This window comes from Chenopodium quinoa, unplaced genomic scaffold (genome assembly GCF_001683475.1).
Source record: "Chenopodium quinoa cultivar QQ74 unplaced genomic scaffold, ASM168347v1, whole genome shotgun sequence".
Classification (NCBI taxonomy): domain Eukaryota; kingdom Viridiplantae; phylum Streptophyta; class Magnoliopsida; order Caryophyllales; family Amaranthaceae; genus Chenopodium; species Chenopodium quinoa.
Window position 1 is genome coordinate 2,769,059 of NW_018744991.1, and position 17,301 is coordinate 2,786,359.

Consider the following 17,301-nt stretch of genomic DNA (forward strand, 5'->3'; position numbering starts at 1 on the left):
CATACCTCACTCCTTCGGTTTTTCAAAAGTAGCATCTCAGTTTCGGTTAACCATTCATGATGTGTGTATTGGTTAGTAGGGGGACTAGTGGGAGTGGCAGTAGAAGGGGTAGAACCGGAGGGAATTCGGGTACTTTCTTGGCTACCTTGGCTAGAACAATAGTTTTGTTGATTACCGATATAATTAGGTGGAAATTGGTATGGTGGTAGTGGAAATTGGTTTAGTGGTGGTGCTGGAAATCCCGACGTATTATATGGCTCATAGCCCGGGGGGAAGTAAATGGGGTCATTGGTTTGACTCGTAATTTGGGGGCTCGTTGTATTTGGTGGTTCCCTAGAACTACTACTACGGATAAGTCGGCCTTTCCCCCTAGACCTAGATGATGGGTTGTTCGATGCCATAATTAACAATTAATTTTTTAATAAAAAGTGGTTAACTATAATAATAATAATTAATAACAACAATTTTAACAATAAAAATATCAATAATAATAATTAATAACAACAACTATAACAATAACAATAACAACAAAAATAAATAATAACAACAATTGTAACAATAATAATAATTAATAACAACAATTATAACAACAACAATAACAATTAACAACAATAATAATTAAACAAGATTATTCTAATAATAACAATAAAACAATAATAAATTTAAGATTAGTTTAGATCTTACAACCGTGCTTCAACGCTCCACTAATTACGATTACGAACTTTTTAATTTTTTCCGATATTAGGAAAATAATTAGAGAATTTAAGAGAATAATTAGAGAATTTAAGAAAATAAGGATTATTAGAGATTTAGAGAATATAAGAGATAAGAAGAAGAGATTGTGATTTTGTGATTTGGGAATGAAATGGAGGTGAGTATTTATAGAATTTTTGGCAAAAAACTAGCCGTTTATAGCCGTTTAACTAGCCGTTGGCCCGCGGGCCGTGCCTGCGGGCCAGCACGGCGGGCCTTGCCCGTGCTCGTGCCGGGCCGTGCCTGGGAATTCTCCACCGTGTCCGTGGCACGGCCCGTGGCACGGAAGTCGAACTTCGTGCCGTGCCGTGCTTGACTTCGGGCCGTGCCGGGCTGCTCCGAACGACGGGCCGTGCCGGGCGGCACGCGGGCCAACCCGGCCCGTGCCCAGGTTTACTTGCTACTCTAAAATGAGGAACCTATCAGAAAAAGAAAAGAAAAAATACAGGATTGTTGCATCACATGTGCTTAAGTCAAATGAGAAATTCCAAGTTTCTAAATACCTTTTTCATTGGTAAAGTCGTAAATAAAAACATTTTTTTAATAGATATTAATCGTACATAATACATGTATATAACATTACTTAATATCCCGAGTTTTTAGAGAGCCACATAAGATCTAATTTTCTCAGCGTGCCATGTAAGATTATAAATCTTAGTAGTAGCCAATTAAATAAGCGATTATTAATTTCTTTTAGAATTAAATAATTTAAATGTCATGCAAGCAAAATTGGCGAATGAGATTTTTAAGTTTAAATTAATTAAATATTATATATTATTTTTTAATATTAGGAATTTTATTTAAAATTTTAACAAATTTTAGACTCATAAATACAAAAAAAAAAAAAAATTATTTAAAAACAATCAAACAAATGAATCGTACATCGCACGGGTTTCATCTAGTTTCTAAATAATACGGAGTAGTTTTTTTGTTTTTAATATGCGTAATAGTATAATTTTTCACTGTATCGCCTATGTGCTATATCATTTTTGGTTTTACCGTTAAATTGAAATACTAATATATCACATCTCTTACTTTTTTTTTTTTAATTTTTTTTTTTTTTTTTTTTTTTTTTTTTTTTTTTTTTTATGGTCCAATCTCTTACTTTATCCACCTTTTTTTTGTTAACTCGTCTATGAAATACAAAATACCTCTTTTAAACTCTTACTTCATTCTATTTTGTTTTTCACACTGGGTTATAATAACTAAATGCCAAGTTGGTGTGTTTTATCTAACATACCTAAAATGTTCTTACTATTATGTTTATTTATTCTCTTTAAATTCAATAATAATAATCCAATGTTACACAGTAGTTTTTTTTTTTTGAGTTAAACTGAATATTTGCATCACTGGCAGATCCAGTGGCAATGAATGCGAGCATGGAATGCTTGTCATAAAAAAATTACACGAATACAATCCTAACTCGCGCAAAACACATTGAGTTTTGGCTTTATTTCTCCTAAAACATCCAATGCAACCATCACTCTCCCCACCCACCCTCCAATAGGGAAAAATTCACAATATTTGCTGGTTGAAACTTACAAAACTCGTGCCAAAAAAAAAATGATAACTATCTATAATCATCTGTAAGACTGTAAAAGTGGCAAATCGGCAATCTTTAACATTACCCAGAATCTGCCAGGTTCCCTATAAAGACCAGCTTAGTTCAAATACAGAACCGGTCTACATTTGATTCAGACCTAGCCTGAACCAACCCCACAGATTGGCTTGATTTAACCAAGAGATAATCCACTAAGCAGTAGGAGGCCCGACCAGGCCCGGCTGGCTAATCATGACTATCAACATGATCCATAATCAAGTCACTGTCAGAGCTGCTGCCATCTCTTTCCTTTCCGAATCCATCCTCATTGTCAACAGATTGATCCAAGCCATTTTCTTCGACCATCTGATGAAAGTTGTCCTCATGATTGTAAGACCTATTTGAGTTCTCACCTCGAGGTCGACTCCTCTTCATGATTTTAGGGAAAACAGGTGCAACTTCTTTAGCCTCCACTTGCATGCCACCAAGTTCCACCCTTTCAAACCGAACAGCACTAACCTTTCTTGCATTCCCAGCTAGTATCTACACAAAGGAAACCACTTAAGGGATTGGGTATTTCCACAAGAGTTCTTACAAAGCTAAGCAACAGGTTTACCTCTTATTTAACCACCTCATTTATAGATTTATCAACAAATCTAATTTACACTCATCTAAAAGATCTGTAATCACTAAATCATTAGACTTTCTTTCTAATAGAGTCAAATACTCATCGTTATCTGACTTATGGGTTTTAACGGACTAGATCAAAATAGCTTGTTAATTATCCAGTTCTTTTTCATGATGAAGTAAAAGAAAGAAAAGGTCATTCGGAAACTCTCTCTGTTATTTTAAAAATTAAGCTGCACAGATCCAGGTATCCAACCCTCTTATGTAAAGGTAGGTGGGAGCTTCTTTAGAGGCATTGGGTAATTTTATCGACATTGTATGAGACAACTGAAAAGGACTGGAGCGTTAAATAGCAATAAAACTCCACCTTATCATCATGGCAGATTTCACTATTCTACAAATTTACTTATAGGTCACAAAGAGCACAGGATAATATAGAATGAAGTCATTCTAGCATGATATGAGCCTAATTCAGAAAGTAGCAACTAACTAGGAAAGTAACAAGGTAATTTGTATAATATGTGGCAAATTGGCATAAGTACTTCATAAAGCATTTATTATTACATACCTCAAGCTTGAAAATTTGTGATTTTTCCTTTTTTTCTCGACGTTCTGATTCATCTTCCTCGTATTTGTCATCCTCTTCTTGATTATCCCTCTCAAGAACCACCTTCATGCTCTCACCTGTTCTTGGGATATATCCAAATGCTTCACAGATAAAACCAGAAACTGTCTCATATTGGTGATCCTGCTAAAAAACACAACAAAACAGTAAATCAAGAGTGAAACAAAAATAAATAAAACCAGCAAAAGTGGGAAGCAAAGATTAGCAAAGCAAGGCACAGAACCTCAGGCATCTTAATGCTCAACTCTTCGGAAAGTTGATCAATTGTAGTATTAGCATCCACATCATAGATCCCGTCCGCTCGCATAACAATGTAGCCCGTTTTCTTCTGAATCTCCTCCTATACCAGGACAAACAACTTTGAAAAGAGCACACAAACATAAACTCTCTACAAAGTATATCATTATATCGTAGACCAGCAGTCCTCTTTTCATTTTGTGACAAAAGGCTCTCAGCAGAAAAGCAAGTATTGTCATTTACTCAAACATAACTAAAAATATGGTATTTTTCAGCACAAATATTCTTCTCCATAATTCACACGGCTGACATTGTACTAACTTGTGAGCTATAAGATACCCATACTTCTTAAAAAGAGAACGTTTACAGACAAGACAGCCTGCTGAAGAAAAAACCCAACCAGGCTTTTGAACTTAATATAAATTCCTACAAATGTTAGAGACTAGACTTATGTATGTGATATGGGCAACTAAATGGATGAGCACAATTGTAACATAAAGAACAAACAGCGTCTTCAATAAAATCTCCATCACCCTTCATATTACTTGTACTAAAATCCATTCAATTTAATGGGAAAAGAAATATCCTTGCTTTCAGCCTCTAGAAGCACCAAAGCAGCTATTAGGTCCCCGTCCCCCCCCCCCCCCCCCCTTTGAATCTGCACACGCGAAAAATTAATAACGGGCATGGGACTAAACGTCAGAGTTCATAATGGTAATGAGCCTGAGTAAAGTATGCTGGCTCTTCTACATATGATGGCTAGTGAAAGCAAGCACACATGCTAATGTACTCATAATAGCAACTCCCTTCCCAATAACAACAAAAGCACACAATATTAGAAGTTACTAGAAGGAACCCCACAGAAATGATAAAACATTTTTAAAAAGAAGTCTACAATAATCCATCATGCAATTCATGCCTTCTTACAAGTATGCATAACATTGTCCATGACAGCAAAAAAAAAGGCAAGAGTCACTCCAAGCTTCCACATATATACCATTATAACCTCCAAAATTAAAATCCCATTTCTGATCTTGAAGAAATATTTACTTACAAATTTTCAATACAGCAGTAGTACAGACCTTCCCAATTCCTACAATGAAGTTTATGACCTTATGCTCAAAATTCATTTCATACTTTGTCAGTTGTCACCGACCAATTTTTATTTAGTGGCAAACAAATTCGCAGTAGGAATAAAAATAAATAAATAAAAAAAATGAACTGTGCCTAGCCAATTCAAAAGCACATCGCTAACAATCTTGAAGACATTACAGCAACTTTATCAGTTTAAAGTAAAAATCCTTATAGGGCCTTTTTATACGATAAATTGTAATTTATGCTTGATTCATCTCATTACCCCCCCCCCCCCAGAAAAAAAAAAAGGAAAAGAAAAGAAAAAAGTTTAATCATCTTCCATGATATCCCAAGTCCTGAGGCCCTGAGAAAACAAAGTGCAAGTTCATATAGCACAGAGATTATTTTGAAAATGTATTAAGTAGCAACCTTAAACAAATAAAGTTGACACAATTAACCTTTATTTCCACATGACACAATTTTAGTCTACTCCTAACATGGGTCGATTGCTCTCCTAGTCTACTATGTTCGCCATAAATGAGAAAACAGTCTTGCAACCATGAATCCACTGCTCCATCTCCAACCTTAGGCAAATTAGCATGAAACTGCTTTTCAGATGCTTTTTGGGTGCATTGAAGAGAAAGATCCATCAGAGAAATGGCTTCTGATAAGCAAAATACTTCCTCCGTTTTTAAAGATCCATTACTTTTAAAATCATGGTCTCCTAGGCAATTTTTGGAGATGAGAAAGAAGGAAGGAAAAAAAAAAGACCTGAGGGATATGTAGAAAGTGATGCATCTAAAAGATAGAGGAAGTACAAAAGAGTAATATAAACCACCAGTCCACCAGATATTTAGGACTACAAACGGAATGAGCTATATTAGCAATTGAAACCCCATTTTTCAAAATTAGGATATCTAAAATCCTCCTACAACTCCTCTGGTGCAATTAAATTCTTCTAAGCAGACGAAACACAACCACTACATGCCATCAATCATACATCAATTAGAGATTGCAAGGACTAGTAGTTATGATTCCTATGATAGATCATTGAGAAAAATGCAGAAATACAAAACTTCCATGCAAGCGAGATGGTCTTTGAATAAGCAGACTGAAACTGTCTAGCTAAAGCTTTTACAACCAATAGGTACCAACTTCAGTGCCACAACAAATAGTACCTATAGGAAGAGATGATTCCTAGGATCTTACCAAGATACAAAATGTGGAAGCAATGAAGAATTGGACCAAAAGTTACCAATCTATTCCATTATAACATTGATCTACCAAAAAAATAAGATGTCTTACCTTTGAATCATTCTCATCAAAGATTTCACCGACAATTTCTTCAACAACATCTTCTAAAGTCACTAGCTGTTTCATGGACAATGTACAATCAGATGAAGCCAATTAAAGCACAATTGAAGTAAAGTGGGGAAGAAAAGGACAAAGGGGAAAGTGAATTAAAAAGCAACCAAAACTAACTTATTGTTGAGAGCTGTATCAGACACTTTAGTCTTTAAACTATTCATTTTCCAAATTGAACTAATGACCACAATTAGATCAAGATAAGAAATATTCATTTTCATTATTGTGTGGCAGACTGAAAGTACAAAAACAACTCCAAACTAGTTGACCACAAAGGACGAAATTACCTACCCCTACAGTTCCTCCATATTCGTTAAGGACAATGGCCATGTGAACCTTTCTAATTCGAAACTCTCGAAGAAGATTCCATACAGACATAGAATCTGTGACATAAACAAGGCAAGAAGCTATCATAAATGGCAGTTTCTGCATACAATATTGATTCAAAGCAAAAGGAAATATGTTGAAGAAAATCAGACATTAAAAATATGCAGCAAATAGTTTTAAACCTTTTGATTAATTATTCTCCTTGTCAATTACCTCTAGGATATTAGAATATAAGAAGACCACTTTTCAAAAAAAAAAAAAAAAAAGAATATAAGAAGACCAACGAATGTCCAGGTAGGTTGATCACTCACAAACTTGTGGCAAACACAAATATCAAAATGCATGGAGAGATATTGGAGACTAGGCAAAAAAAAAAAGAAGCAAACCCTAGATTCCCTCCTAAAGAACATATTACCAAGGGTACAGCTAAAAAAGGTAGATGGCCCATTGGCTGGCACTGTGGCAGAGTCGGAGAGGAGTGGGAGGGGTAAGACTGCTCCAGAAATTGGGATAAAAAACGTCCTTGTCATCAAGACAGCAAAACTGATTTTGCCTTCAATAATTTCCCCCTCCATCGTACATCTTTTTGGAGGGTGTGGGATAACATACTGTGTAGGATAACATATTCACAGCAAATGAACCACAGGATGCACAAAACTGAAGGAATATTTTCGTACAGGTTCTGCCCCGTGCATGTGCACGGCCAGCAACTCTAATTATAGTCTTTCGTTGAACAAGATCAAAAGCTATTTGTCTGAAGATAATTGAAGTGTGTGGTTAATACTTGAAGCACGTATTTTAGGGAAGTGTTTTTATACCCATGTCGGGTTGCGGAGTTTCAACATTGTATCACCAGCATTGTAAATTTCTTGAAACCAAAGTAACATTGTATCACATAATTGTAAATTTCTTGCTTCAGTTACTTAAGTTTACTAACATATAAATTGCCCGCCAATCAAAGATAGGACCAATCCTTTGTTGTCAGTCTTTGGAAATAGATGAGTTAAAACAATCGCTATCAGCATTAACACCACCGGACCACCCTACTGCCTCAAATCGATTTCAACATAGGGAACAATATTGGTGCCAAATGTATACAACCTTACCCTTATGGTAATGAAGAGGATCTTATGCAAAATCACCATTTACCAAAATGGACCATCAGAACCCCATACCCAACCGGCCAACCCCAGTCAAATGATACTAAAAACTAGGTAACCTCCATTAGCACATAATATCACAACTGATATCACATATCATTTTTAATCACTACGCCTTAGTAGTGCAATAGTTTCAAGGACCTATGACACCAATCCAAGCTAGATGAGAGATACAATTTTATCAAAACACGACAACTTTAAAACTTTAAAGGAGGGGAACACAGACACAAAATAAAATGGTGAAGAGAGCATAATAGTGAGGAAGTACCAGGAACAAAGTAAGCTGGCTTGTGTGCCATATCTCCAACAGTAGAACTTTCTAATAGCTCCCCCTTCAAAATCAAACACAGCATAATGATTCTGCAGACTATGAGATGGATGCATATATTAAATAGGAAGAAACAGTTACTCTAGAAAGAGATTATGTTAAGAATAACAAGCAAACCTTTTGAACATAATCCAGCATATCCATTGCATACGCAATACCAACTATGTTATCAACACGCTGCTCAAATACAGGCACTCTATACAAAAACCAAGTGGAAAACATCATCCAATGAACATAAATTTGATATGCTAAGGTTTCAAGAAGTATCACATACCTAGAGTACTGATGCGTTACCCACAAATTATGGAATTCAATTAATGATGCACTTGCATCAATGGCAACAACGTCAACAAGCGGTGTCATAACCTCCCTCACATGTGTATCTTTGATCTCTAGCACATTTTCAATCATGTCCTGAAATTGGTATATCTCATAGTAAACGAGCTGAAAAGTTATAAAGCTATGCCACTTTAGTCCACAAGGACATTAGATAAGACATTCTGTCCAGAGGCAAATTGCATTAGAATGTGGTTCTTGATAAAAGTGTAAATTCCTTTCTAACCACACCATATGGAATTATCATAAAAGTAGAGCAGGGATCCCCTGGTCTAGCCCAAAAACCCAAACTGAACATTAACAGCCTGAATTTTATCCAGTTTGACTCATATATCATATTTTGTATTAATATTAAGTCTTACACTGTTTCTTATTTTGTTGGACAACTTGAAAACAAACCCGAAACCGGATAATTGACCTGAGTTGCCACTTCTACATAAAAGCATGAAGCAGAACCCCTACTCCTTCCTTCCCCCACTTCCCTCCCTTGCCCAAGCCCCACGAACTACTTCAGCAAGTCAGCAACCAATCTAGAATAGTGAAAGGCAAGCCCAAGATTTGGCAAGCAATGAAAACAGCCTCCTCAAAGCTAGCCCACCACTAGACAATGAAGTAAGAAATGCAAACAAGACGCAGTTTCAATATCTATTAATATAAGTATATAACCAATCCCAATCTCTTCGTTAGGTCTAAAATGCCACTAAACATTTTTTTACCATGTAGTCTACACTATTTTGTAAACAAAAGTTGCAAAAGTGAAATAGGTGGATTTTGATAATAAGCACTTTGATGAATAGTGGCAAAACTCAATATTATGAGCTAGGGTCTCTGTAAACCCATCCACACAACCCCACAACACAAAAAAGATGTAGAGTGCAAATCTTGGACAGAAATTAACTTAATAAAATTAAAATTAACAAAAAAAAAAATTATAGCAAAGCAAAATATATACCTGTTCTTCCTCTTCTATTGCTCCACTCAACTCTGCTCCTCGCAGCATCAACTTCAGCTCATCCTCAGTAACGTATGGTTCACTAACACAAGAAATTTGAATGTTATCAAGAACTTGTGAAATGCCTTAAATGAAGGATTAAGAAAGACAACTCCAGTATGTTATATACCCTCATTAGCTATATTTGTTTCATACTAGTTTTTTCAAGCACTAATAGAAACCCTGCAGGCAATTGATGAAACCAGGCATGACTTGCAAGGGCTGCACTTACAGTACTAATATTAGCCTCAATTCTTGAGTAAACAAAAGAGGCTATTTTGGCATATAGCATTGGCTAAAATGAAAGGCAGTCTTAGTCACATTGGTATTAAAATTAGAAAAGATAAGAAACCTCTCGTCCATAGCACTTTTGTATTCCCCACAATCATAAAAGCAATAAGTTTAAAATAGAACATATTGCAGATGAAAATCTACAATATCATTAAGTTATTAATTTACGTTGATAAAAAAAAAAGGATTATAGTTTTAGCTGAAGAAGCAAGGAAAAAGCAATCAGGAAAATCTGTCCTCTGAACAGAAAACAAATTCGAAGTATTACAGATGATATATACACATGATAAATTTGAAAATAACTGAAACATTTAGCTTACACCCTAGATCAGATAAATGCAGCAACTGAGAGTTGGGATACAATCGTTACTATAGATTTATAAGTCCTTGCTAACATGGTAGAAACAAAACTGAAACAGCATATGAAGATGTCTTATAAAAAGTACAGTGTTTAAAAACCATTGCAACAAACCTTCTTCCTTTTAATCCAAGCATTTTCAATATGCCCATCGATAAGAAAGTAACGACTCTTCCCACAGGATATAGAACCAAAGAAAGCCAGGCCACTGGTCTGACCTATAATTAAAAATATATACATACATCAAGTTTACAGAAAAAATAATAATAAATAATAATAAACACTACCTCAGTTCCATATTATGACCAACATTTACTACAAATGGTTGCTACATATTATGTGCAACAAATATTTTCTTTCCTTTTTGAATTGCATGCCTGTTCTTTCTATTTCTTCCCTCATCACATGCGTGTTTATCTTACTCTCTCCATTTAACACTCACAATCAAATTTTGCATAGGAGTCCGTGTCAAGGCTTTTATTGTACACTTGCACATAATATGAAACTGAGGTAGCAAATAAAGACTTTAAGCTACACAGAAGATTGGAAGTCCAAAATAACAATAGACCATACAAGGCCGTGCTTGCTAGCTCTATTATACAAACAAGAGAAGCCCGAATCATCTATTCAAAATCACAGTACAATAACTAAGACAACTTACCACAAATCTAACCACCTCAGTGGCATGATGCACAGCTATGCTCTTGGGAGTTATCTCAGTAAGAAGCAAAATGGCAACCTGATGCCAAAAGAGAAATGTGAGACACAGACAAAATGTACATAATGGGAAAAGGGAAGGCTAATGTATGATAATTTGATTAGGCCATACAACATACAGTCATCAATCCAGTTGCAGCAGTGACCCCAGCTTCACCGAATATTGCTGTTGCAGCATCAGTAACTAATGCAGTTGCCGCGATATTGACAACTCTGCATACATGCAGAATCTTCTATAAGGTGATAAATTGCAATGAAGCTTAACAGAAACCTATAAGTTTAAAAGACAGGAAGATACGTTGTGCCAATGAGAATAGTCGTGAGAAATCGAGTAACATCACTTCGAAGCATTCTGAAGACGCCATTATCAGGTTCTTTTTCAGCTAACTCACGCACCTAAAGGTAAAGGACACTAACATGTAAGTCATACATTGAACTATAATTTCTCAGAGATTCAATAACATTAGCATCAAATGAGGACTGTAACATGTAAGTCATACATTGAACTATAATTTCTCAGAGATTCAATAACATTAGCATCAAATGAGGACTGTAACATGTAAGTCATACATTGAACTATAATTTCTCAGAGATTCAATAACATTAGCATCAAATGAGGACTGTAACATGCAAGTTACAACTTACAAGTAGCCAGTATCTGAAGTCTCAATTCTCAAATATCAAATATAAAGAAAGGCAATAATAGAAAATGACATAAGTTTATAGCTATATAGAGAATCTAAAACACATGGTTATCAAGCAAATGACTGTTTTCTTGGGCTGCATACTGACGGAAGGACATTGTCTGGCAGTTTGGGTGAACCCACTACATGGCGGGGTGGAAGAGCGGGAAGGAGCAAGCTATGAGCAAGAGGAATTATTCAAACAATCAGCAAGTACTTTTTTTTTTACATGGAGTCAATCCTTTGTCTAACTGTAATTGAATATAAATTATATACATCTAGAGGTGTAGTTGTCTACAGAATTTTGACAGATGGACTTGCCAGAGACTTAAGAGGCATGAAACTTCAAAACCTGGAATCTCCTTTTATAAACGGCCAACAGCACTGTAATGTCTCTACAATATGATAATGAAGTCCCAAGCTATACAACTTTGATATCCATCACTAATTATATTTGCTAATTGGTAAATAACAAGAGATTGCGTCTCAAGAAATCAACTACCAAAGGTCAAAGAGAGCTGAACTATCAGCAAATCATATAATTTAATATATTAATAAGCTAGAATTCTCATTAAAATGTAGTAATGTACTCCTACTCCTATATACAAAAAACAACCGCCTTAAACAGGGGTTCGATTATCAGCAAATCATTTAATTTAAAATAATAATAAGCTGAAATTCTCATTAAAATGTAGTAATGTATTCCTACTCCTATATACAAAAACAAACGCCTTAAACAGCTCCTACTATTGGCAAAGTATAGGAAGGACAAATGCACAGACCCCTTAAGATGACTTTCACAAATTAATATGAACATGCTTGTCAGAAACTATAATTTAAATCATCTGCAACCCTGTATGAAAGGGCTCTTTAAGCAGAATAACATCTTTAAGGTTAGTAGCGTTAATTTTACACATGGCATGTCAGAAGCTCGCATATAAAGTTTTCGCATAATTATGCCCAATCTTCAATTGCAGAAAGCCAGAAACTATATCTCTCTCTGCTTTCATGTATCTTCTTCCTTTTGTGACAAGGATACAATTAAACTTGATACCACTTCTATCTCATTCATTACTAATCTTTAATACATCATCTCTTAATGGTTCTTTATCTGATTTGCAAGATTCGCTGGACAGAAAAATGAAAGGTAAATGATCTACAAGTGTCCTAAATTACTAATACTAGTATATGTCCAATGTACCAGGCAATATGGAAACCACAAAACCTTTCATTAATATATAAAGATTGATAATATGATTTTCTGCTCTATTATTCCCCATAAACCAAAATCTATGACAATCACAATATAACATTTGAATAAATTTCTTGACAAAATTGGAAGCTGAAATTCGCAGACACATACTACATACTGAAACAAATGAGTCATTTCTCTATGCACAGTCTAAAATTCAAAACAACCAACAATTTCATTATTTCTAAAATCTTTCACAAAATTCTAGATTAGCAACAGTGAATAGAGAGTACAAGAAGGTCACCTTCCAAGGCCATAGAGTGGTGATAGAGGTTTCGGCCATGGAGAAGAAAGCCGAAAGACTCAAAAGCGCGGCAAGTATCAATCCTTGCTCCTTAAACACCATAAGAACCTGCAATGTCTTCGGCCACGCGTTCCTCAACAACAATATACTCTGCCCAATCACCCCATATCCTGCATTAACCACCCCTTCAACCGCCATCACTTTTCGACACTCGAACAGGAAAACCCCACAAACTATAGCTGTCAAAAACATCCCATTCTTGAGCAATGCCTTAACAGAATCAAAATTCTCTTTCTTTCCCTCTTCAACTACTGGGTCAGTATCAATCAATCTATCATCATTGTTATTTCTATTGCTCAAACACTTGAAACATCTATTGCTATTACTATCAGAAACTGGAAATGCAAAAAGGGATTTATACACATACTTCAATGGAGGTTTTCTTGGAGAAATCGATACCGAAACACGAAAATTGTTGTTACAAGATGCCAAAATCATCGACTTAGAACTGCTGCGATTCACAACAGCTCTAGAACAGCTGATAACTGCCGTAGAATCAAGAAATAGTTCCATAATCTTGAAATTTCACTAACAAAATTGAAAATTCTAAGTCATAAGGCTCGAATTTTAGAAATGTAATAGCTGAAATTTGATAAAATCCCGCCAAAACCCTAATTGCATTTCCCCAAATTATTACCAGATATACCAATTGGCGATTGAATTGGATTCGGAATAACTATCTAACCCTCAATATTCTCACAATTACGCAAGAATTATAATCGGAAAAAAAACCCTAATCCTTTCTATTTGAGAAGAAGAAAACACAAAAAAGTCTGAAGAATTTGGGAAGAATTTTGAAGTTTGAAGATTGAAATGTTTGGGGTGAGACCGTGAGAGTCTTGGGGTTGTGGGTTCAGTTTTCAAATAGGATGATTTGGTGTTATTTTTGCAAGTTGAATTTGCTTGAAGTGTGGTGCAATAGCAATACACATATAATATTGCTCCTTTCATTTTTTAAAGGAAAATTTGTCAAAAATATTATAAACCTCGAGGAATCCGCCAAAAATAAGTCAAATTTTTAAATATTTTTTAATAATACAAACTTTAAAGGCTATTCGCGTCAAACAAGTCAAAATCAATTAGTTACCTCATGAATAAGTTATATGAACACGTGACATTGTATTATTTTTTTAAAACTATTAAAAAACTTTATAGGATAAATAAAAAAATTAACCGGCTAAATAAGTAGTAGGTAATATAACTTGTTTACAGCGGATATCCCTCAAAGTTTGTATTATTTAGAATTAATTAAAAGTTTGACTTGTTTCTAACGGACCGTTCAAAGTTTCAACAATCCCCCTTTTTTGACAATTTTTCCTTCTTAAAATATTACCTTATCCCGACTATTTTTTTTTTGTTGTCATTAAAAACTTAAATTGATATTTACTACAAGCGAAAGTACCTTGTGTTACCTTTACTACCCATTTAATTTTTTATTTTATTTTGCTACCACCTAAAATCAAATAATTAAAATTTCACTACCACTTAACGGAAACCGTTAAAATTCTGTTATGTTTTTTCAAAAAAAAAAAGTAACCCAGCCACCCCTTCCCCCTCCCCCGCCAGTGCCGACGCGAAGCCACCCCCTCCCTTTCCCCCACCCTATGCAACCAACCCCCCTTTCCTTTCCCCGTTCTTGTTGCCCCGAGCGGCCGAGCCCCACCCCGAACCAAAACCACCCCCTTTCCCCTTCCCCCCACCGAAATCCGCCCCCAGCCCCGTTCCCCCCACCCAAATAGACCCCCTCCCCTACCCTTTTCGGCCATCTCTAACCCTAAATCATCACCCCAAAACCACTATAAGTGAAACCCTAAATTCGTTTATATTAACGACGGAATATTCCGTTGAAAAATACATATTTTTCGGCGGATTTAAAAATTCCGTCAAAAATATCTGACGGAGTTATTTCGATCTTTCTGGCGGAATTTCGGATCCGTGGGAACCTGTCCGTCGGAAATCGACCTTTTGCTAGTAGTGTTTTGCTTTGATTGCAAAATAATATCGTTTTTTTTCGAAAAGGATAATCTTTCAAAAAGCTTGTGCGACTGATTCCCTAAACATGCGCTGCTGGTGTTTGATTATATTAAGTCTTTGCCGCTAAACAATAAAACTGCTTTTAAGTGGTTCAACGTGCCATGAGTTTTAGGACATATTTGAAGCACTGGAAGTAGTGGAGAATGGTGGCGTTGATGGCAGCAGTAGTGGCATAAGTGGTGGAGACTTTAGCGTTTTAATCAAGCTAGTTTTTCTTTAAATACGTAAGTTGTTTTATGGAAAAACTTATCCTTGCTCAATCATATTTGCAATCTTCTTTATTTTCTAAAAGAGTCAAGAGTCGCATTCTACTTTAAGTTGTTAACTTTCTTAATTACTTTCATCAGAGCATTTTCTTTCACGAGTTGTAATTGGGGGTTGAGAGTTTGAATGAACTCTAAGAGAAGTCAGAAGACAAAAGAGAGAAGAGAAGAGAAGAGTAGCAAGTAAAGGGACTTGCTGCTGAGAAAATATAGAGTCTTTAGCTTGTTATAGATTGATTGCCCTATTCTAGTAAAGAATTTTTCCTAAAATCCCAATAGTCATGGTTTTTCTTCTTGTTAGGGCCAAGAGATGTTTTCCACGTAAGATCTCTCTATGAGACTTTCAAAGTTCCTTTAGCTTATTTTTATTAATTCCGTAAAAATTTAGCTAATTCCTCCCATACTACAATTCACCCCCCTCGCTCTTGTAGTATTCTTCTAAAGTAACAGTATGACTTAAGGCAATGTAAGCAGTTGCACGAGAGCACTAGGTTTATTAGCCTAGTAAGTATACTGTGACAATATTCACTGACCTCATAGTAGGGAATAAAGTTAGGAGTAACTTGAGTAACCCCTGAGTTGACCGACTAACTGGAGTAATCCCTAATCGAGTAACTCGAGTAATCATTAACCGAGTAACTCGAGTAACCCCTAAGTTGACCGAGTAACTGGAGTAATCCCTAATCGAGTAACTCGAGTAATCATTAACCGAGTAACTCGAGTAACCCCTCAGTTGACCGAGTAACTGGAGTAATCCCTAATCGAGTAACTCGAGTAATCATTAACCGAGTAACTCGAGTAACCCTTAACAACTCGAGTAATCCCTGATCGAGTAACTCGAGTAACCCCTATCAACTCGAGTAATCTCTAACCGAGTAACTCGAGTAACCCCGGCTACACACTGTGATCGACCAGCCACACAAAAAAATCCCCCTAAAATTATATAGTTTGAATGTCTTACCAAAACTCTAATTTATATACAATTCGCTTGGAAAGAAGCTACTGAAACAAGAATACAAGATGGTATAGAGTCTAAAAAAAAAAAAAAAAAAACTTCATATAAATACGTAAAATATAAGGATTACACTAATTACATGAACTAATGTTGAACACTCCATCAGCAATAGTACCTGACTAAACCTCGACAATCTATTTTGCTAAAAATAGGTAGTAATTTGCATTTGTTAAATTCTTGTTGCCTTTTGTCCTAAACAACCTTGGCATTTTTGGCATGTTAAATGCCTCTTCAATTGATTATTGTGAAAAGGTGTGGCAAGCCATCCCTTCAGATTAGATCAAGCTGATTAGAAAGCTTTGATCACAAAATGCATCAGTAGTTATTTTTAATTGCGCGCACAACCTACACATTTGGGTTTGTGCAAATAGTGCAATGTGCAAAGTAATGAATTAGTACACAATACATAGAAGTCTGATATAAAGAAATGAATATGCATTGCAATTTCCCTCTTGGAATTCATGCTAACTTGTTACCTTTCTTGAGCCACTAGAAACGTTAAACATATGGTACCATGTATATATTTTGGTGTTGCAACAAATTTTCCATTCCAAGAAGGAAATTTTGTCTAGAACTACCAATTAAAGCGCGTGTTTTGAAAACAACTATCTATTACCATTCTAATAATAACGGAGGTAGTATTTTTAAGAATTACCACAAAGTTGTAAGAACTTTAAGTAGAATTACCATTCTAACAATTCCAACTAGAATATTCGGCATATAGGTTCCATTTTTTACTTTTACCTCATTAAATTATCATCTAAATTGACTAAATTCCTCTTCATAAAGGTAAAAAGTGAGACCCAAATGTCGGAGATTCTAGCCATAATTTTTAGAATAGTAGTGCTACTTAAACTTTTTACAACTTTGTGGTAGTTCTGTTAAATTTTTTTTAATAGGTAATTATTTTCAAAACACATGCTTTAATTAGTTGACAAAATTTCCTAACAAGAATCTACAATTTTAATTAAAGCCTTGCGTATAACATCAACTACAACTATTTCATCCCGTGTAACTCATA

At 35.4% G+C, this 17,301-nt stretch overlaps 1 protein-coding gene across 2 annotated transcripts; it reads right to left on the minus strand.

Moving 5' to 3' along the window:
• Window positions 1-1,802: 1,802 nt before the first annotated feature.
• On the minus strand, window positions 1,803-13,871 carry LOC110706960 (putative DUF21 domain-containing protein At3g13070, chloroplastic). 2 transcript variants are annotated; one of them, XM_021884972.1, is made up of 14 exons: window positions 12,909-13,871; window positions 11,028-11,125; window positions 10,849-10,942; window positions 10,674-10,751; window positions 10,127-10,230; window positions 9,325-9,406; window positions 8,311-8,450; window positions 8,154-8,232; window positions 7,977-8,040; window positions 6,513-6,604; window positions 6,162-6,227; window positions 3,769-3,885; window positions 3,489-3,668; window positions 1,803-2,836 (listed from the first exon to the last, which is right to left on the minus strand). In XM_021884972.1, the coding sequence occupies exons 1-14, from the start codon at window positions 13,479-13,481 to the stop codon at window positions 2,540-2,542; spliced, it is 2,064 nt and encodes a 687-aa protein (XP_021740664.1). In that variant the 5' UTR covers window positions 13,482-13,871; the 3' UTR covers window positions 1,803-2,539. The 2 variants fall into 2 exon arrangements, with proteins under 2 accessions (XP_021740664.1, XP_021740663.1); XM_021884971.1 differs by having other exon boundaries at window positions 3,489-3,671.
• Between the last annotated feature and the right edge of the window lie 3,430 nt (window positions 13,872-17,301).

Coding starts and splice junctions, on each gene's coding strand:
- LOC110706960 (XM_021884971.1), bottom strand. CDS start 13,481: ATGGAACTATTTCTTGATTCTACGGCAGTTATCAGCTGTTCTAGAGCT. Junction 10,943..11,027: donor ACTATTCTCATTGGCACAAC/GTATCTTCCTGT, acceptor GCATGTATGCAG/AGTTGTCAATATCGCGGCAA. Junction 8,233..8,310: donor GTAACGCATCAGTACTCTAG/GTATGTGATACT, acceptor GTTTTTGTATAG/AGTGCCTGTATTTGAGCAGC.